Source organism: Balaenoptera acutorostrata, chromosome 6 (genome assembly GCF_949987535.1).
Source record: "Balaenoptera acutorostrata chromosome 6, mBalAcu1.1, whole genome shotgun sequence".
In the NCBI taxonomy this organism is placed as follows: domain Eukaryota; kingdom Metazoa; phylum Chordata; class Mammalia; order Artiodactyla; family Balaenopteridae; genus Balaenoptera; species Balaenoptera acutorostrata.
Window position 1 is genome coordinate 14,533,016 of NC_080069.1, and position 22,950 is coordinate 14,555,965.

At 36.8% G+C, this 22,950-nt stretch overlaps 1 protein-coding gene across 2 annotated transcripts in view; it reads right to left on the reverse strand.

The window, feature by feature from the left end:
* ADAM28 (ADAM metallopeptidase domain 28) overlaps window positions 1-22,950 on the reverse strand; it is a 58,383-nt gene that overhangs the window by 15,721 nt on the left and 19,712 nt on the right. For both annotated transcript variants that reach the window (XM_057548541.1, XM_057548542.1), the window contains 6 exons: window positions 18,381-18,550; window positions 15,718-15,802; window positions 9,253-9,383; window positions 6,479-6,656; window positions 5,413-5,502; window positions 2,418-2,613 (listed from right to left, as the gene is read on the reverse strand). In XM_057548541.1, coding sequence (XP_057404524.1) covers window positions 2,418-2,613; window positions 5,413-5,502; window positions 6,479-6,656; window positions 9,253-9,383; window positions 15,718-15,802; window positions 18,381-18,550 — 850 coding nt within the window. The remainder of the gene's footprint in view (window positions 1-2,417; window positions 2,614-5,412; window positions 5,503-6,478; window positions 6,657-9,252; window positions 9,384-15,717; window positions 15,803-18,380; window positions 18,551-22,950) is intronic.

Below are 22,950 nucleotides of genomic sequence, written 5' to 3' on the forward strand. Positions count from 1 at the left end.
AGCCACTGAGAAGAGTGCCTGGTCTGTAGCACATGGTTCAGAAAGAAAATGCTGACTGAAAATCCTTTGTAAATCAATATTCCTGGGTACTATTGCTAAGGAAAGGAGCACATTTTCTTTTTAGGTTGCACATACATTTTTCCAAATTCTCTGTGAAAAGATTGTACTAATTCATACTCTTATCAGAGCATATTAAACTAAGTGTTTTGTCACATCCTCACCAACACTAAGTATTAACTGTAACAAAGCTTTGCAATTTAACAAGTGTAGAAGATTAACTTGTCTTCATTTATATTTCTTACCATATATTGCATGTGCTGATGTATTAATAGTATTTCATACTTGCTTGTGAGTTAAAATGATTTTAATGTTTATTAAACACTTGTACTTCTTTATGATGAATTGCCTGTTTATTCCTTGGTCACATTTTCAATATTTGGAATTCCAAATGATTTATAGGAGGTTAAAGACAGTGATTTTTCCCCCTTATATGTGTTATAAGACTTTTCAAACTTTGAAGACTAATTTAAAATAAATGTGTGATCCTTGTGAACTGTAAAATTTGAAATTTTATTTAGGCAAATCTATTTTTCTGGTCCTTTATAAAGGCCACCTTTAAATATATGATTTAAAAGTTCTTCTCTCTTCCAATATCGGATAAATATATTCAACATTAATTCAGTAGATCACTTGGAACATTTACTAAAGTCAGGCCCTGTGCTAGGATACACTGGGAATAACAACTATGAACAAAACAGTGTCTAGGTGAAAAGTGTCTACAGTGAAAAGTTACAGATTTGTAAGGGAGGCGACATTGAAGGGTCAGGCAAAAAGAAGAAAAGTAATAGTTTTTATCGCAGTGATTTATAGCCAAGTAACAAAGGAGATGTTCAGAGCTTCATCTCTGTGCTGAAGATTTCCTTTCCCCAGGTTTCTGCCATGTACTGAAGTTAGCCAAGGAAGTACAAGTTCTTTAACCAGCAAAGCCATCTTTGCTTGCACCTGTAACTTAGCACGTCCATCTGCATTACCTATAAACTGGAGGAGAGCCAGAACCGAATTCCAGACCATCCAGACCTTCCTGATGCACCAATGGTATCAAGCTTTCTCCTCAAATTGTGTCTCAGCTCACCCTAGTCTGATACAGAGGCTTTCATTCAGGGTTTTTTCTAGGTTCCTGTTCATTTATTTCCCAGGTTTCTTTTTTTCTGGGTGTACTGTCAATCAGTGATTTTTGTTGCTTTCTTTCATCTTGTCTTACGTATATTTTTCAGGAATTACGGAAAGTTTCCAGCAAATGATAACCTTCTTCAAATATTTTTAGGAATATGTATTTTCCCTATTAAAAATAGTCCTTCAGGGGCTTCCCTGGTGGTGCAGTGGTTGGGAGTCTGCCTGCCGATGCAGGGGACACGGGTTCGAGCCCTGGTCTGGGAGGATCCCACATGCCGCGGAGCAATTGGGCCCGTGAGCCACAACTACTGAGCCTGCGCGTCTGGAGCCTGTGCTCCGCAACAAGAGAGGCCGCGATAGTGAGAGGCCCGCGCACCGCGATGAAGAGTGGTCCCCACTTGCCGCAATTAGAGAAAGCCCTCGCACAGAAACGAAGACCCAACACAGCCATAAATAAATAAAAATAAATAAATAAATAAATTAAAAAAAAAAAATAGTCCTTCAGCCATTTAAGTAGGAATCTGGAAATGTAGCAGAAAATGGTATGAAAATTAAATATATGTACACAATATACATCATATCCAGGAAGTCCAAAGAATTGATATTTTAAAAATTGCTCTTCTAATCAAGTTATTTAGCATAATTTAAATTTGGGTTTAAAGTTTTTGAAGATTCTTAAGTTATGCTTTTACTTTTAATTTCTTTTTTATGGTGTAATCAGAGAATATGACCTCTAAAATTCTGGTATTATGGACAAAATAAACATTTTAAGAACTTTCAATTTTCCTCACTGCTCCTTTGCATTCCACCCCTATACACACACACACACACACACACACACACACACACACAATTCCAAGGGTCTGCTTAACTGGGAAGGATTTTGGTTAGAGTTGCCAGATAAAGTACAGGACATCCTGTTAAATTTAAATTCCAGATAAACAAAGACTTTTTTTCAGCATAAGTCTAACTCAAATATTGCATGAGACATACTGACACACGCACAAAAAATTGTTAATCTGAAATTCACATTTAACTGGACTGTCCTTATTTTTATTTGCTAAATCTAGCAGCACCAAAATTCTCCACTTATCCAGGATTTTGAGCAGTGGCACAGTTTCTAAGATGGAAGAAAGGGACAGAATGCTACTTTGGCCATGATTAAACACTGTCACTTGGAGTGATACGATTTTCCTTTGTATGTACAAAGGCAGTGCCAGCATCACTGGGGTTTGTCCTCCTACCTGATCCCCATAGCTCGGTGCACTGCTCCTCCAGGGTGGGGCATATCCCCATCAAGCAGTAGCCCTTCCCATTTTGGCAAGGGAAGCCATTGACTTGGAATCGATCATCGGGGCAAAGACCGGATTTGCCATCACACATTTCGAGCAGGTCACACTCATCTTTTGCTGGTCTGCACACCTCACCAGCCTTTTTAAACTGTAGGGAAATAAAATTGGAGAGAAGGCTTTTTTTCCACCTGACTTAACCCTAATATCTCAAATTGATTCAAATAATATTTTCCCTGTGGCCTTTTATTGGCAACGTAGTTAAAGGCATCGTTCTATTTTAGTTCCCGTTTTCATTGTATAAGCTAAAGCCATCTCCTATAATGTCACTTCTATTGACTTTGGCCAAGCCCTGAGTCTTTAAGCAATCAATATTTCTGAATTTGTAGAGCAAACATTATAGAAATAACAATGAAAAAATACAGAAGAAAACTGAGCAATATCTTAGATGGAAAGTAGGAAGTTATTTCTCCCTTTGTTGAATGCATCTTTGACAAGCTTTTCAAGGAGATTTAAATCTGCAGCTTCAGAGATTTATTGGTGAAGTAAATCTTCCATAGTAAGGAAGATAAGTTTAAAAGCCCAGATCAGCATGCTCTGAGACTTTCCCAGGCATAGAGTTTCCTAATCCTTAATTCCTTTTATTGTATGTTCAGATATTTCTTTTCAACTCACGTCTTTCTATGGAATGATTTATCAGAAGGAGGAAACAACCAAATATTCATTTCATGTGTTAATTAATTCCATTGCAATCTATTATTGCGAGTCTTGCTCTTATGAGCTGAGAGAAACCTTAGGAAAAGAAATTCTGCCGTTCGTACAAATCTGAAGAGGCCTGTGTGGATATTGGAAGCATACCCTTCTCTAGTTGAAGTGAGAAGGCATGCTCTCATACCATCAAAAGGCTTTCCATATCTTTATGCTGGTGAAAGAATGTGCCAAAACTAAGATCCGGCACAGCCAAATAAATAAATAAATACTTTTTAAAAAATCCAAATTTTCATCAGAGCATATGAGACCCTCCAAATTCAAGCCCCCCCTACTCCAGTCAGACTAGCTTTCTTACCAGATGTCACACAAACCATGCATATATCTTCTTTCTTCTTTCTCCTTGCCTGCTCACTTGGAATTTTTTCTTTCTATTTATCTAAAATCTACTCACTACTTTCCAGACTAATTGAGAGCCTCATTTTCCATGAAGTCTCCTCTGACCTCTTCAATGCAAATCACTGTTCATCTTTTCTACATGTGGTAGGAAAAGAGCCCTGAATTTGGATTTGAAAGATACAGGTTTGAATCTTGGCTCTGCCAGTGGCTAGATGTGTACCCTTAGCAAATGGATTTAATCTCTCTGAAAATCCATTTCCCGATCCAATATTAACTTTATAAGGTCATTATGAACATTAAGTGAAAATATATGTGGAAACTGTTACCCATATAATGGCCATCTGTCATTATAATATCTACCCGAGCATTTAATCATGTAACATATTTTCATCTGTTTTAGTTATGTATATCATCACCCTAAAGAAATAGCAAGATTTCTGAAGTCGAATACTAGTTTTCTTTATCACCCATAATCTCTAACAAACAAGACTTAATAAACACTTGTTGAATACTGTTTAAGTTCTCAAATTTTCTTCATTTTGGCCTCCTTTATTTCTTTCCTCTCCCTCCAACATTAAAAAGAAAAAAAAGAAAAAAGAAACAAACAAAAAAACCCCTATCTCAAACACTGCCTATAACCTGGCATGCCATCTGCACATTCCTTTTACAGATGGTTATTGGGCTTTTAAAATGAATGCAATTCTGTGTTAGGTGAGCATGAATCAGACTCCAGACATTAAGAATCAGTCTAACTAAGAAGACATATAAACAAATAATCATAACAGAGAATTCTCTGCAACAGTAGAATGTAACATGCTGAACTCTAGCTGGAAGAGAAAGTCAAAAAAGCCCCACAGAGAAAATGACATGGCATACTCATCTTATGTCTTTTTTCTAAGAATTTCACCCGGAAGTGACTTCAAAGGTTGAAGACAGAGGAACCCCTATATTATTAAAATTAAAAGCTTTTCCACTACACCATATTAAAGTGTGAAATAAAATTCATATTTTATGGCAAGACACGGAAAACTTAAACATAAGAAATTGTCTCTGCCCTCTGGCCTCCTCTCTCCCCACACCGTGCACTGCGTATCTGCATTAGGCATTGACCAGACCTCCCCATCAGCAGAAATACCTGCTCAACCATAAAGACCAACATACTCCCAGCACCAACAAGATAACTCCTTAAAAGATAACATTCCTTCTTGATCTTGTAAGGGGCCATGGTGACGCTTAGATATGGATTGTGTAAATTATCAATAATATGCTATTTAACGTACAGCCCTCTGTCTCAAAAAACTTACACAACTGTGCTTTGACTTCTAACTGGCTCAACAGTTTTTGGAGCTTTCTGAGATGCTCTTCCCCGGTTATAATCCTCAATTTGGCTAGAATAAAATTTTCCATTTCTTTCTTAGATCGACTGATTAATTTTTTGCCGACAAAAGGGATATGCAAGCAATTACTGGATTTGGTCCAAGAGGGTCACACGGCATCAGAAGAAATAGCAGGTGGGAGTAACAAAGCATTGGCTTTGGAACTGATCATACTTGGATTTTGCCATTTAGTGGCTGTATTATTTTGTACATTATCTGTTCTGAGACTCTGTCCCCTCGAAAACAAAATTAAATAATAATATACACTTCAAAGGGCTGTTGGAAGATTAAAGAGCCCATCTTCGCAAAGTACTCAGTGAGGACTTGATAGATGGTAGGTAACATTATTTTATAGACAGAAAAATATTACTTTGCCTATTTCATTTAACATAATCCCTAAGATTTTAATACAGAAAAAAACAAAGAGTAATCATAATTATTAAGATAGAATAAAATAATAATCTTACCCGGCATTTTTCACAGCATTTCCCTACTGCACATTGAAAATTTGCTTTGATTTTACATGTTTTTGTATCACAGCAAACGTTGGTACATTCCTAAGAAATACCAGAAACAAATGCAAATGCAAGATTACCTTTTGGTCTCATTTCGGCACAATTCATAATACAATTTATTCATCACACAGACCTTTCTTTGATACAGTCTGAAAATGATTTGGGGGGAAATTAAAAAGAAACAACAACAAAGTTTAGCATTAGAAATACTGAGTTTATCTGAATTCTACTTATATCATTTTTTTATTTGAATATCTTTTCTAGTTCCCCCAATCTCCCATAGTAATACTGAACATGGTCTATTTTTGGTGAAATATGAGAGAAAACAAAAGAAAGGGACAGTTTTTGAAAATCAAATTCCTCTGAATAGTTATAGAACATAATTAGTTCAGCTCATCAATTTTGTATCTATCTAGCAGTAAACTTAATCTCTAGAGCATGTACTGAAAATCTAAAAATATAGTTCTTTATTCAAGTTTGACATTTAATTCAGCTCTCTGTAAAGCAGTATACTTTGTCTTGTTCTCCCCACCTTGCTTCTGAGAAATCAGGCATCTGCACAAGGCTTTGGAGAAACTCCTACTTTGGGAACCTCAGAGTGAGATATTTTCAGTTACCAATTTTTAGGGTTAAAACTCTTGCCCTTATTCAAACAAACATCATCTGGGAAAGATTCCTTTTTCTCACAGAAGGGATAAATGTGTAATCCTATTTTGAAGTTACTGAAAAGCCGACCCCCCTGAGAGCTTGGCCTGGTACTCGCATTAGGTGTTAATACGATGGGGGCAAAGGTCCCATTCAGAATCCTGGCTGCCCTGTCAAGAGGATGGGACCAAGCCAGGCACTTCGAATGGTAACAAGTCCTGAGTCCCAAAGTTGGCCTGACAAATGTCTACAAACAAACATTTACAAAATTACAAGAAGTGTGATTTTTTTAGTGAACCGCACATTCTTTGGTAGTTTATCTCTCAGCAATTGAAAAACAAAGTAGATCATTTTAGAGAGAACTTGGTGGTACCTCGGGGGTCCCACAGTCACAGTCTTCTCCCATTTCTATCAACTGGTTCCCACAGATCGGGGTGGATATGATATCTGTAGGCAGCGGAACGTTAAAGAGGCAATTGGATAATTTATCTTCCAAGAATTTTTCATAGCTGACACGGCTGCAGGAACTGAAATCCGTAGGTATGTAGAAGCTGTAAAGGGAAGGAAAAAGAAAATGGAATACAGTCACGCTGAGCAGATAAGGAGAAATATCAGACATTGTGTGTGATACGCTCAAAACATGACCCAAAAGATCAAAGGGAATACACTCACCAACTGCTAAATCATGAGCTCTTATTTTTGCGCCTGAATTAGCCCACCCGGGCAGGTATAAACGCCTACGGCTTAATGAGCAAGGCAAGTACGGTCACATCTCAAAATAGAGCATCCAGGCTGCTGTTTAATAAACTAAAAACCCTTCTAATTTATCCAGATAATCTCATTCAGCCTTCGGTCATTTTGGTTTTGAAGTCCTAAAGGCACTAAAATTATATTTATTTACATGTTTAAGAATTCATTTTCCTTCAGAGGGATTTCTATTGACAGCCTCTCTTCATTCCACAAATAACAATGAGGTTAAAAAAGCAGTAGCCAAGGGGGGTGGGGGGAGGGAAGGAACGGGAGTTGGGATTAGCAGAGGCAAACTATTATACATAGGATGGATAAACAGCAAGGTCATACTGTATAGCACAGGGAACTATATTCAATATCCTGTGATAAACCATAATGGAAAAGAATATGAAAAAAATATATATGTCTATCTATCTGAGTCACTTTGCTGTACAGAAGAAATTAACACAACATTGTAAATCAACTATACTTAAATAAAATTAAAAAAAAATTTTTTAAATGCAGTAATATCTGTGAGAGATAGCATAAGATATGTAACTGGCATGCAGCCATATGCTATTTTGTGGAAGGGCATGGGAGACTAACCCTAGCTTGAATGAGCTGGGAGAGGAAATGAACACATAAAAGGGATTGTGGGGTTCTTAAAAATAAGATTCCAGGGCAGTTTTGCCTAAGGTGTGGCAGGAATGTGTAATCTCTTTTCAAAGACTCTCATCATCTTCCTGTGAGAACATTCTTCTTTTTTTAAAAAAATTTTTATTAGAGTATAGTTGCTTTACAATGTTGTGTTAGTTTCACATATACAGCAAAGTGAATCAGTTATACCTATACATAAATCCACTCTTTTTTACATTATTTTCCCATATAGGCCATTACAGAGTATTTAATAGAGCTCCTTGCGTGATACAGTAGGTCCTTATTAGTTATCTATTTTATATCTAGTAGTGTGTATATGTCAATCCCAGTCTCCCAATTTATCTGCCCCCCCCTTTACCCCCTGGTAACCATTAGCTTGTTTTCTACATCTGTAACTCTATTTCTGTTTTGTAGCTAAGTTCATTTGTACCCTTTTTTTAGATTCCACATGTAAGTGGTATCATATATTTGTCTTTCTCTGTCTGATTTAGTTCACTCTGTATGACAATCTCTAGGTCCATCCATGTTTCTGCAAATGGCATTATTTCATTCTTTCTTATGGCTGAGTAATATTCCTTTGTATATATGTACCACATCTTCTTTATCCATTCCTCTGTTGATGGACATTTAGGTTGCTTCCATGTCCTGGCTATTGTAAGTAATGCTGCAATAAACATTGGGGTGCATGTATCTTTTCGAATTATGGTTTTCTCTGGATATATGTCCAGGAGTGGGATTATATGGTAACTCTATTTTTAGTGCTTTAAGGAACCTCCATACTGTTCTCCATAGTGGCTGTACCAATTTACATTCCCACCAACAGTGTAGGCGGGTTCCCTTTTCTCCACACCCTCTCCAGCATTTATTGTTTGTAGGTTTTGTAATGATGGCCATTCTGACCCATGTGAGTTGATACCTCATTGTAGTTTTGATTTTCATTTCTCTAATAATTAATGATGTTTAGCATCTTTTCATGTGCTTTTTAGTCATCTGTATGTCTTCTTTGGAAAAATGTCTAATTAGATCTTCTCATTTTTTGATTGGTTTGTTTGTTTTTTTGATATTGAGCTGCATGAGCTGTTTGTATATTTTTGGAGATTAATCCCTTGTTGGTTGCTTCGTTTGCAAATATATTCTCCCATTCTGAGGGTTGTATTTTTGTTTTGTTTATGGTTTCCTTTGCTGTGCAAAACCTTTTAAGTTTAATTTGGTCCCATTTGTTTATTTTGTTTTTATTTTCATTACTCTAGGAGGTGGATTGAAAAAGATCTTTCTGTGATTTATGTCAAGGAGTGTTCTGCCTATGTTTTCCTCTAAGAGTTTTATAGTATCCAGCCTTACCTTTAGGTCTTTAATCCATTTTGAGTTTACTTTTGTGTATGGTGTTAGGAAGTGTTCTAATTTCATTCTTCTTTAATTACATTTTTCTTCTAAAACTTCTCCATTACCACCACCCAATCTGAATTCACTGAAAATGTGATAAATGCTAATGATTTTCTGAACCCAGATCTTGTGTAGCTAAGATGAGGATAAAGTGACACATCACCCCAACAGCAAAGAGACAGTATGTTTAAACTATGTCTCAGTTAATGAAAAACATTACACATAGATGAGGTACAAGGTAGTTTGGTATAGATACACATCCATGATTTTGTCCTGATACTGCCATTTAATAACTTGAAAGTTTAACATGTCACTGAAGATGACAGCCCAGAGTGAACCCAAAACACGGATAAATAGCATCTTCCCAGAAAGGCTCACCTTAGTGCTCTGTCCATCACACATACTGTAGAAGGGCACTTGCAAGCATAGGTGTCATGAAACATTCCGAAGTTATGGCCCATTTCATGGGCCATGGTCCCTGCAACGCTAAGCATGTTGTGACTGTGGTCCTGAGGATGAGAATAGGGAGACAGATCCTCTGGTTTGCAAATTGACTTATCACTCAGAACATAATAAGTATTTTCACTGTAGTCAAGTGGAGTAGAGAGTCTGATTTTAGCTTCAGTCTCCTCACCTTACCCATCTCTTCCCCTCTCTCCTTCTCTTCCCTTCTCTCCTGCCTCTCACCCTGACTTTCTCTGCCCTTTTGTCTCTTTGTCTCTGTATCACTTGCTGTCTCTCCCCTCCCCCCACACACACACCCCTTTGGTACTGAATCCCCATCACAAGGCATACAGCCTACTCTCTGTTCTTGTCAATGGGTCCCTATAATGAAAATTTTTGTTATTTCCTGCCATGACGGATAATGACAACCTTTTTTTCAACAATAATAAGAAGTTAGAATTTTTTAAAACTGATTTACCTCCCCCCTCACATTCGGATTGTTTTTCAAATTCTTTCCAATTTATCAATAATTGGAGGTCTTTAATGTATTTAGTTCATAGGGATCTAGAAGTGCTCATGAACCTAGAACTTTAGAACCACTGGTATCTTTTTCAAATCTACTACTGCCAAGACTAGACATCAGTCAACTCCAGACTTGCCTTATTGCATGAAGTTCAGCTAGTAGCCAACTTCATTACCGGATTGTTTCTGATTAAAGGTGTTGGACCAGGGCCTCCAAGTTATCCAGAAGCAATAAAACAACACTAAAGAATCATTGCTGGTTGTAATTTCCCATTAGGGATACAGGAATCTGCCAATAAAACCCACCCACAGAAAACGGATTCCCTTATGTACTTCATTTCAAAGAACAAAATAGAGAAGTCCATCAGGCACAGTACAAGGCTGGCAAACAAGGAACACTTATGTGAGACAGGAAGTTAATACCTACCACTCACAATATTGTTTCATCCTGTTGAGATGAACCTGGTAAACTTACTATCTATTAAGATTGAGTGTCTTCAGTGGGGACAAAAACAAACCAACCAATTTAAGAAAAAAAGAAATGTGTTTAAATAGACACTTTCCAGATTGCCTTATTTGAGGTTCCTTCAAATTTAGGGTACCTTCCTTTAAATAATTATTTTCAAAACTTAAATGGTTTTTTCTACGGAATTACCTCCATCCTCTCTTCCCCTTAAATCCAATCCATGCTTTGAGGTTCATCTTAATGCAACTTTTCCTGACCACATTACTCTTCATCAACAATCCTCTCCTCTGGATTCCTACTGCAGTTTTAAGTATATTGGGTTGGCCAAAAAGTTTGTTCAGGTTTTTTCCATAACATCTTATGGATGTTACTATCATATATTATTAACTATTGCTTTAAGTAGGTTAGTTTCTCTTCCAATTTTATGGTAGGCACTTCCAAGTTTTAAAATACATACTTTACTTCCTCTGTTTGTCATAGGAAGCCTATCATAAACCCAGACTCGTAAGATATATTGGAGAGATATATACATATTCACTGACGGGAGAAGTAGCAACAGCCTATAGCAGAACTGAAGACCTGTTACAGATAGGGCACGAGTTTAACACACACACACACACACACACACACACACACACACCCCACACACACAAAACTACAAAAACCTCTGCTCCTAAGAGAGAGGGGCAGACAAAAATCCTGAGCCTAGGATCCTATATTGATATCAATTGAGGTTTTCTGCCATTGCAGGAGGGCCAGGAAACTCTCTTCCAGGGATGATCTGCAAAAGTCAGAAAGCAGAGTTTTGCTGCCATTGAAAGGATGCAGGATCACTGAGAAAGCCTAACTGCTGAGACCCAGGGCCTGCTGAAAACTGAAATTAGACAAAGTCAGATGAGAATTCCCTGACCCCTGTTTCCCATCACCAGATAATAGAAAGCTGGACAGAGCATCACACCCAAATTTATTGTAGTCAGATTCACAATTTTCTAGAACCAATCCTAGAGCTGAGGTCACAAGGCAACAAGGCTGAAATCTAAAGAAAGACAGGCTGGCACCTAGTGGGAGAGATGGACATGAACTTCTGTTTACCTGGGGCAGACACTACCAGATGCCAGTAATAACTCATACAAAACATTAAAAACTGATGCGAAGTGAGAGTAGCATCGACATATATACACTACCAAATGTAAAATTGTCACCTAGTGGGAAGCAGCAGCATAGCACAGGGAGATCAGCTCGGTGCTTTGTGATCACCTAGAGGGGTGGGATAGGGAGGGTGGGAGGGAGGCTCAAGAGGGAGGGGATATGGGGATGTATGTGTGCATGTGGCTGATTCACTTTGTTTTGTGACAGAGGCTAGTGCAATATTGTGAAGCAGTTATACTCCAATAAAGATCTATTAAAAAAAAAAAGTGTGGTGAAAACACCAAAAAAACCCCCAAAAAACTGATAAATGTTGATTGTGGAATAGCAAAAGAACATGCAAAATGTGAGGAATTCAGACATAAGAGGAATTCCCACCTATTCACAGATTTTTCTCCACATGACATCACTAAGTGAGAGTTCTGGGAAATCCTCCATCATGGTATTGACCTGGGGGAGCAGAACAGCGGTAGCAAAGTCATGAAACCCCTTCACGATCCTTCTCCCTTATCCCTGTAATGGAGCAAACATGACCAGCACCAGGGTGAGCTAAGTGCCTCACTTGGCTTACTCTAGTCCTAGCCCTAACTAAGGTCTTAAACTTCTGAGAGAAGGGCAACAAATCTTGTCACCCTCAAGGCACTGGTGAAGTCTCAATGCAACTGTGAAAAAGAAAAAGAAAGGGAACCCCCCCCCAAAACCAAAAAACCTCTACCACTGGAGGGGAGGGGCAGAAGGGACAGGAATGCCTGCTGGGTTTACATCACTAGACGTCTCTACCATCTGGCAGTGGGACAGGATCACTAGAAGGACCCACGCCAGAAACTAAGAGATGCAGGACTTGCCTAAGACTGAGCTTTATGAGAACAGAAGGGAACGCCCTCCTCCCACCAAAAGTCCAACAATCATCCAGTAACAAGTAACAACAACCTATTGATGGGAGATGGATAACAGCTTAAAGAGACTCCCTGTGAGGTGCAGTAAAGCCCCAAAGACAAGTGTGGAACACACAATGAGAAAAAATCTGGCAAACCATCCTTCATTCTAAACACAAAATAATGTGACAGGAATGTAACATCTGTGATGTACTGAGGATGGCCATACCAGCCAAAAAATCCCGAACCCAGCTCAACTCCTGCTAGATTGATTCAAATCCTCACACTGAAGTCCTAGAAGAGGGAAAGAAGTGATCATTTCCAGGCCCAAATTTATTTACCTCAGACTATTGCCTTTCACGAGATGCCTAACTTTCAACAAAAAATAATAAGGCATCCAAAAAAAAAAAAAAAAAACAAGAAAAAACAATACCCTACCAATCAACAGAACCAGACTCAGATTATTAGTGCTTTCGGAGAGGCACTTTAAAATAACTATGATTAATATGTTAAAAGCTCCAGTGGAAAAGATGAGTATCATATAAGACTGGATGGAAAATTTCAGCAGAGAGTTGGACACCATAAGAGAGAATCAAATGGAAACACTAGAATTGAAAAAGACAGTAACAGAGATGAATAATGCCTTCCATAGCCTTAACAGTAGATCCGGAATAGCTGAGGAAGGAATCAGTGGATTTAATATTTCAACAGAAATTACCCAAATGGTAACACGAAGTGAAAAAAATGATACAAAGGAAAAACCAAACAAAATGAAACAAACAATGGAGATACAAGTTTTGTGGGGTAATATAGAATGATCGTACATATATGTTCAATTACTTATATGTAATTGAAATCCCAGAAAGTAAAAAGGATGAGAATGGAATAGAAGAAATATTTGAAGACATAATGGCCTAAAATTTTCCAAAATTAATCACAAATACCAAGCCCCAGGACAAAGGAACACTAAGTAGGATAATTACCTCTCCCCACAAAAACCCCGTAGTTATAACATAATTATAATTATAATCAAATTGAAGAAATTAAGGACAAAGGAAAAATCTTAAAATCAGAAAAAAAATAAGAAACCCACACACATTAGAGAGGAACAAAGGTAAAGTTTACAGCAGATTTCTCGTTAGGAACTCCAGCAGACAGTGAAATCACTAAAAGTGCTGAAAGAAAAATGCTATCCACCCAGAATTGTAAACCCAGTGAAATATATATACAAAAAGGAAAGAGAGATAAGGTCATCTTCTTAAAAAAATGGAAAGAATTCATGGACAGGAGACTAGTATTATAAGAAATATTTTTAAAAAATTCTTATGGAAGAAAAAATATATTATGTCAGATAGAAATTTTCTCTCTGCAAAGAAATGAAGAATGTTGGTAATCTAACCAAAATAAGCACCAGTAAAGATAAGATAAATGGAAAACTAATTTTTTCTCATTTTAAATTGCACGGCAAGATGACTTTTAAAGAAAAATTAGTAACAATGTATATTGTATTTATAGTACATGCGAAGTTAAACATTTGATAAAAATAGCACAAAGGATGGAAGGGAGTAATTAGAGGTGCTCCCTTGTAAAGTCCTTATACTATATGTGAACCAGTTAATACCATTTCAAGGTAAAACATACAAGCAGAGATGTATAATACACCCCAGGGTAACCATTAAAAAGAAACAAATCAATAAAAAGCTAATAATGGAGATAAATGAAAATTTTTTTATATACTCAATCCTAAAAAGGCAGAAAAAAATAGAGATGGCATAGGAAACATCTAGCAAAATGAAAGATTTTAATCCAACAATATCAATAATGATATCACATATAAATTATTTAAACATACCAAATAAAAGACAGAGATTGTCAGATTAGATAAAAAATAAAATCCAAGTATATACTGTCTAGCAGAAACCTTCTTTAAATGTAAAGAAATACATATACTAAAAATAAAAGTAAGGAAGAGGTTGTATCAAGTACACTATAGCCACAAAGTATTGGAGTGATTATACTGAATTTGAACAAAGTAGACTTCAGAATAGGAATATTTCAGGGAAATGGACATAATATGATAAATGGATCAGTTCTCCAACAAGACATGACAACTCTGTGTATTCACTTTACAATAGAGCTTCAAAATACATGAAGTGAAACTTATAGAATTGAAAGAAGAAACAGACACATCTACAGTTCTGCTTGGGTACTTAAACACTCTCTCCATAAATGATTCAAAAGAACTGAACAACACTATAAGGCAGCTTGACATAATTGACAATTACAGAACACTCCAACAACAGCAGGACACATTCTTTTTGAAGTTCATATGGGGTAATGACCGAGAACAAACCTCAAAAAAATTTTAAATATCAAAATTCTACAAAGTATATTCCCAGACTCCTATGAACTAATTGTGTCCTGCCCACTAATTCATATGTTGAAGCCCTAACTCCTAACTACTAACTCCTAAATGATTATATGTGAAAAGAAGAAAACCCTCAAATTCACAATCTAAAATTCTTCCTTAAGTAACTAGAAAAAGTAACAAATTAAATGCAGAGAATGCAGAAAAAAATCAATAATCAAGACAAGAGCAGAAATCAATGAAATTGAAACTAGGAAAGCCTCAGTAAAGCAAAAACTGTTTCCTTGAAATCAATAAAATTGATATACCTTTGGCCAGACTGATCATGGGGAAAAAAAACCCCACAAATTACGAATATCATGAATGATAGAGGGAAAATCACTACAAATCCTACAGATATTAAAAGGATAGTAAAGGAATATCATCAACAAATATATGCCAACTTAAATGAAATGGACAACTTTCCTTGAAGACACAAACTACCAAGGCTCACTCAAGAAGAGATAAATAACCTGAGAAGCCCAATATCTATTGAAGAAATTGAAAATGTAGTTTAAAAATTTTCCACAAAGAAATGCCAGACCCATATGGTTTTACTGGTGAATTATACCGAACATTTCAGGAAGCAATAATACTAATTTTACTCAAATATTCCAGAAAATCGAAGAGTTGGGAGCACATCATTTTATGTGGCCAGCTTTACCCTGATATTTGCTCTAATAACAAAACCTGAAAAACACATTACAGGATAAGATAACTACAGACTAATATCCCTCATGAATATAGATGCAAAAATCCTCAACATACGTTATCATGTTGACTCCAGCAATATATACAAATAATACATTATGACCATGTTGGGTTTATACTGGATATGCAAGATTGATTCAACATTTGAAATTCAGTCACTGTTTTTTACCATGCCAAAGGACCAAAGGAGAAAAACTACATGACCTTCTCAATAGATGGAGCAGAACAGCATTTGACAGGCTTGAGCTGTAGAACCAACAGTTTAAACAAACCTGAACAATGCCAACAGAATGATACGGAGAGCACATTGTAGACGTGAAAGCAAGGCCCACAGTTGTTCCAGAAAATTCACTTGCCCTGCGAAAAAGAGAGAAATTGATAAAGCTTATGACTCTAAGTATATTTTCTATAGACAATTCATCCAGAACCCTAACTAATTAACAGAGAAACTCACATCGCAAATCATCACTCAAATATTTCCTTCAGCGTTTGAGTTTGCAGAAGGCATTTTAAAAAATATGATGGTTTTCATATCACCTAAATCCAAGCATCTGGGAGTAATCACTGTAATATTTTATATCTCTTACTCATGATTCTTATATTTTTCATTGTGGAATTCATCTCTTGTCAGGAAATAAAGGGGGATTTTTTTTCTAACAAATGTTTTGCTTTATATATACATATGTATGTATAAATTTATATAAATATATAAATTAAGATGAAACATGTCTCGCTTTAATTTGTATTCTCATGTATTTTTATATACGTTTACTTTTATTTTTGCACTGTTTTAGCTGTAGCTTGATTTAAGTTTGGGCTCATTCTATAAGTATTTGTGTTATTGAAGCATTTATGCATTTGCAATATTTGTCCTATTGGAAAGACATTTGAACCACTTGCATTTATTTACATAGATGATATATTTGGTCTTTAGTAATTTTAATTTCTATTTTGGTTTTGTTTCATTTTTTCTTTCAATTTTTAATAATTCCATGTGCTTTTTTTGTTATTATTATTCTGTTATTATTGTCTGTTAAGAATCTGACCCTGATTTGCATCTAGAAATTTGCAAGTATGCATCATTTTAAAAATTCCCTTAGTAGGTGCATTTACATAAAAAGTTGAACCTATATTTTCCCACTTAACAACATAAAGAATGGCAATTACACATTTTGCCATGAAAAATGAGGAAATTAGAGAACTTCCTGCCACTTTCCATTCCCTATGGAGTTTTCAATATCTGTTATTCTGAAATGATATTTTGTATCATACATGATATTTTAAAGATTTATGGCATTTATATTCTCTTTTAAAATTATATTGTAAAATTATACTTAAGTCTACATTTTTGTGGATTTAATTCTTACTACTAGCTCATTTATAAAAAAATAAAATCTTCCTCTATTATGGGATTAACTATTTTGGTTTCTCTTTTCAGTAGATAGAGTATATTTGGACTCTAAGATTCATACCCGGTTATGCCCAGGTATGGGTATATTTTGTTAATTTGTCAGGTAAATGGTAAGGCTTTCAATTTACACATGAAAGGACAATTATTTCCTTCCATCCTTATCTTTTTAGTTCTTTTATCCTGTTTATTCTGGTCTATTCAGGAAATCTACTCTTGATATTGGATTACTATTTTTTATCTATACATCTGTCATCTTGTCTATAATTTATATTTCTCTACCCTATTACTTCACAATACTGGATTCAACTACAATTTTAGCTTTGTCCTGGGACCAGTCTGGTAAGAGTTGAATTCCCTTACTACTCACTACCTTCGAGACCCTGGAAAATCACCAAACCGCTCCCCAAAATGAGCTATGTCTTGTGGTGGGCCCCTGAGTCTGGAACACATCTTTCCAAATTAAGGAACTGTGGCAGCTAGCCTCCAAAGATAACCCAATGAGCCAGCCTTGTGATATTTATATCCTGTGTAGCACCTTCCCTAAAACTGGATAGGTCTATGACTTGTTCTTGACCAACAGAATACACCAGAAGTGATGTGTGATTTCTAAGACTGAGTCATAACAAGCCTTGAAGTTTTCTCCTGGGCCTCTTAGAATGCTTCTTCTGGGGAAAGCTAGTCACCTTGTTAAGATATCCAGAAACCTGAGACTGCCATATTGGAGGAAGTCCAAGTTGGCCACATGAAAAGCTGTATATGCAAAGAGATGACCAGCCAGCACCCCAGGCAAGTCACTAGACATATAAAAGAAGAATACTTATTTTAAGTCTGGAAGTTGCAGGCTGATGCATCATGCAGTCATAGATAACCAGCACAGAATATCAATTAATTCTGACAGGACCTAGTCCACTTATTTCCCATGACACCCACTGTTTTCTTAGGTAGTGAAACTCAAGTAATTTTAAATTACTCTTTGTTGCAAACTGATTCCAGCTGCAAACCATCCAGCAGAACTGTCTTGAGGCATATGCTTAGCAGTCTTGTGTCATGTATAGCTGTTGGATTTATTTCCCCTATTTTTTAAATTAGTCACTAATTAGTCATTTTGGCAGGATGGTAGAAGTATGGGATTAGAATATCATGTTCAATTTTCCTTCTGTCCTAGAAGTTTGTCCTGACTGGTGCATAAAGCTAATCCATTCTTTTAAAACATTGAATCTAAATCCCTCTTGCCATTATCTAAACCTGCCTTTCCTTTCTGTTCTACACAATCAAAACAAACAAGCTTGTTATGAATCATTGCTCACATACTAGCCTCTCTCTTAAAAAAAAAGAAAAAAAGAAAAAGAAATAGTGGGAACAAAAGTAAGAGTACATGCAACATACGATCCAAATGAATACTTTTTAAACTTTAACGCTCTATGTGTAAACCTGTAACCTGAGATACCATTTGCTTTGCCAAGGCTTTGAAAAATGTCTATGGCAAATACCACAGAACATACAAAGGGGAAAATCTATACATACGTGATAAACTGAGCAACATCATGACGCTTTCTTCTTAGGAGGACACCCCCCCTCCATTTAGCAAAATTTTCCAAGGTGAGGCTTGCATTGGGGGATATCTTTATCTTATCCTTGTCATTCCAGATTTCCATCCCAATTAAGGCAACATGAGTATTGAGCTTTTTATAAAGCTGTTGAAAGAGAATAAATGGCAAAGTAACAACGCATAATGGTGTTATTATCTTTTAATATTTTCAATGTACTTTAGATTTTGAAACTTATTTACAACAGCGCTGTAAAAACCTTCTTTCCAAACATACTTGTGAAATGGAAGTTACCATCTCTTTTGGCAGACACTAGCGTCCCCATTTGTAGGCAAGACAGACACCCTTAGATATTTCAGGTCTATAAACTCCCTTTTTTGGGACAAAGGGTCTAAAACTTTTCCTGCTTGCAACCTCAAAAAATATTATAATTTCCTGCTAGTAGTTCATGACCGTGACTTTACTATAAATATATTTCCTCAAATGTTATGTAACCTCCTCAGAGTCATAATTTTTCAGAATTAGCAGGCTTGACTCAGTGCTGATTTGGACATCAGAAAAGGAACAGGCTACATGAAGAAGTCTTGCATATGTGAGTGACAATAAAGTAAAGGGCCTCTGATACTTGAAACTGGACTGAACCAAATAATCTACAATGCATATAGAATAACCTTTAGAAATAACTAGTTAAGCTTATGAGACAATACACTTACTCTAAAGATAAAAACTTAAATTACTACTATAGTTTATAAAACTGCACAGTGTTGGTCAAAGAGTACAAGCTTCCAGTTATAAGATGAATAAGTTCTGGGGATCTAATGTACAACATGGTGATTAAAGTTAATAATACTGTATTCTATGCTTCAAAATTGCTAAGAGAGTAGATCTTTAATGTTCTCATCACAAAAAGGAAATGGTGGCATCATGTGACGTGATGGAGGTGTTAGCCAACCTATTAGGTGAGCGAACCTAATCATTTTGCAATATATAAGTATATCAGATCAACACAATGAACACCTTAAACTTGTCAAATGTAATATGCCAATTATATCTCAATAAAGCTGGGGAAAAAAACTACATAGTTACAGGCTTTCTCCTGAGGCAACTTTCTGCTGAGAAACCTGAGGAGATGTTTTTTTTAAAAAAACAAGAAAAGAAGAAAAGTGTTGAGGAATGCAGTTATCATCAAAAGCAAAGTAAAAATCTAATCAGATTAAAATCTTGCCTTTGATTTTTTTCCCAACTTCCTTATTCCTCTCTTCTTTATTTTACTCACCTGACAAAACTCCAATCCCGGTTAAAACAAACTCTCCCTTCTGTCTCTCCTCCATCAAGCCCCGAACACAGACAGGGGCAAACAAATGATGTTGACTGCTTTCACTTAGAAGCCATGACCACTAACCTCAAGTGGTCTGAACCACCCTCCAGCAAACCTGCTGCATTTCCAAAACCCATTCACTCTCACAACCTTCTATACATTTTTTCATGCTTGCTCTTGTTTCTCAAAAATTCTGGCACTTTCTTTTTTTTTTTTTTTTTCTGGCACTTTCTTTTAAATCCTCACTTTGAGCAGATGTCCCTGCTGCCAAATTCATCGAAGAGCATAGATGCAACCAGAAGAGAATTTCCACAAGCTCCCACCCAGACCACCGACTGGTCTACACCTGTTCAAACAACCTGTGCTTCCCCTTCCTCACTATATGAATGAACTGTGAGCCCAAGGCCAACTTCTCCACGCATGCACTGGACCTGCCATCTCTCCCCAGGTCAAAGAGATTCCTCCAACAATTATTCCATCTTTTTTGCATTGTCAGTGTTTAGCCTTTCGCGCAGTGGTTCTCCTCAGCATAAAAAGGATGCCTCATCATGGCGGGACCGGAATTTCTCCTTATGATTCTTCCTCCAATGACTTATGCCCCATTTCTCTGCTTCCATTTATAACCAAACTTCTGTATTTGCTGCCTCTAATTCCACTTCTCTCATTGTCTCCTGGACTCCCTGGAATCATGCTTTTACACTCCACAGAAACTTGCTTCATCCAGGAGACCAATAACTTCTACTTTGTTAAATCCAGTGGCCAGTCCCTGGTCCTCAGAAACATCTCACATCATTGATCATGTCTTCCTTTGATAGATTTTTGTTTCAAGTAGCTTCCAGAATAACAACCCCTCCTGGATTTCCTCCTATCTCACTGTCTACTCCTTGGTCTCACCTCCACTCTCACCTCCTCCCCTCTTACTCCTCCTTAGAGAAGTACTTCGAGTATACATCTTTGTGTCCTTTTCCTACTTATCTACACCCATTCCCTTGGTGATTTTACAAACATTTTCTGCAAAGGTCCAGGTAGAAAATATTTAAGGCTTTGAGGCCATGTGGTCTTGGTTGCAATTACTCACCACCTTTGGTATTGTAGCAGGGAAGCAACCATAAACAATGTAAACAAATGGGCATGACTGTGTTTGAATAAAATGGCAACAGGCCAGAGTCGGTCCACAGGCTACAGTTTGCTAACCTGTGTCTTATGCCATCTATATGTGGTAAAGACATAGATTTATATCTATGGACCTGGACCTGCCATCTCTTGCCCTGAACTTCAATCTTGTATCTCCAGCACTTCCACCTAGAAATTTTTATACAAAGAGATATCTCAAAGTTGATGTGTCCAAAATGGAAATCCTAATCTTTCCCCTGATAGATTTCCATTATCCCCCACCATTGTTCCCCATTCTTGAAGTTGCTTAGGTCAAAACCCTTGATGTCACCTGACTCCACTCTTTTTCTTATGCTTCTTATCTTCCACCCACCTCATAAACCCAGTTGACTCTATCCAGACATCAGATCTTCTCAATAGGTCCCCCATCACTGCCTTTTCTCAAGCCACCACCTTCTCTTGCCCTGAATTATGACACGATTCCCCTACGTGGTCTTGTTTCTGCCCTTGCTTTCCTTCAGTTTATTTTCAACAGAATGGCCAACGTAATCTTTTAAGAACACAGATCTGAACATGTCACACCTCAGCTCAGGCTTTCCAATGTCTTCCTCATTCATTAAGAATAACGAAGTGCTAAATACCATCTGATATCACTTATATGTGGAATCTAAAATATGGCATAAATGAACCTATCCATGAAACAGAAACAGACTACACACATAGAGAACAGACTTGTGATTGCCAAGTGAGAGGTGGGTGGGAGAGGGAAGGATTTGGAGTTTGAGATTAGCAGATGAAAACTATTATACATAGGATGGATAAACAACAAGGTCCTACTTATAGCACAGGGAACTATACCCAGTATCCTGTGATAAACCATAATGGAAAAGAATATGAAAAAGAATGTGTATATATGTGTGTGTGTGTGTGTGTGTGTGTGTGTGTGTGTGTGTGTGTATAACTGAATCACTTTGCTGTACAGCAGAAATTAACATAACATTGTAAATCAACTATACTTCAATAAAAAAAAAAAGAATAACAAATTCCTTATGCAGACCCACAGGGCCTTCAGGTTCTGGTCACTGCTACCTTTAGATGTCATCTCCCACCCTAGCCCTGGCTTATTACAAACAGCCACAATGGCCTTCCCCTTATTCCTCAAACAAGGCAATCTAGGTTCTGCCCTCAGGTCATTTGCTCTGCCTAGGCTCAGACTTCTCTCCCTTCCTTGAAGTCTCTACTCAAATGTTACCCTACTAGAAATGACTTCCCTGTCTAACACAGCACCCAAGATATCTCAATCTTTCTCCTCTCTCTCTCTCTCTCTCCCTTTCTCTCTCTCTTTTTAAAAACTCTGCTTTATTTTTCTTTATAGCACTTATCACCATCTTACGTACTCTTTATTTGACTTGTTTGTTTGCCTCCTTGAACAAGGATGCTAACTTCCTGAAGGGAAGGATAACTCCTTGAAAAAAGGGATATTTGTCAGTTTTGTCCCCCATTTTATTTCCATAATCTAGAAAAGTACCTGACACAAAGTAGGTGCTCAGTAAATATGGTCAGTTCTTGGGGCTCCTTAAGAAGAGTCAGCATACTCTTTGTGGTGAGAAGATGAGGTATGACCTTGGTCATTGTATCCACCTTCGTTTTATTTCTATCCTCAGAGGATTTGCAGGACCACAAGTGACTCAGCCATTTCAACTAAGTAACCATATGTTCAACTAATAGGAAACTAACAAGATTTAAATAGAAGGGATATAAAAATCATTTTTTAAAAGTTTTTAGAAATTAGATAATAAAATCATGTTTAAAGAACTGAATCAACAGTTGTACAATGGAAATAGGCTTGGAAATCTAACCAATCTAAGTTCAAATCTTCTCTCTACCATTTCCTAACTTTGTGATTTTAGGCAAGTTATTTTGCATCTTAGAAACTAATTTCTTAGCTATAAATTACATTTAATAATATGTTAGTGTTGTTCAAGGATTAAATAAGATTAGGTATTGAAAGCTGCTACTGTACCAGCTGCTACTGTTTTTTGGTTGGTTGGTTGGTTGGTTTTCCATTTTCTTCCTTAGATTGGTTTTCTATTGGGATTTGTATGTCAGCATTTTC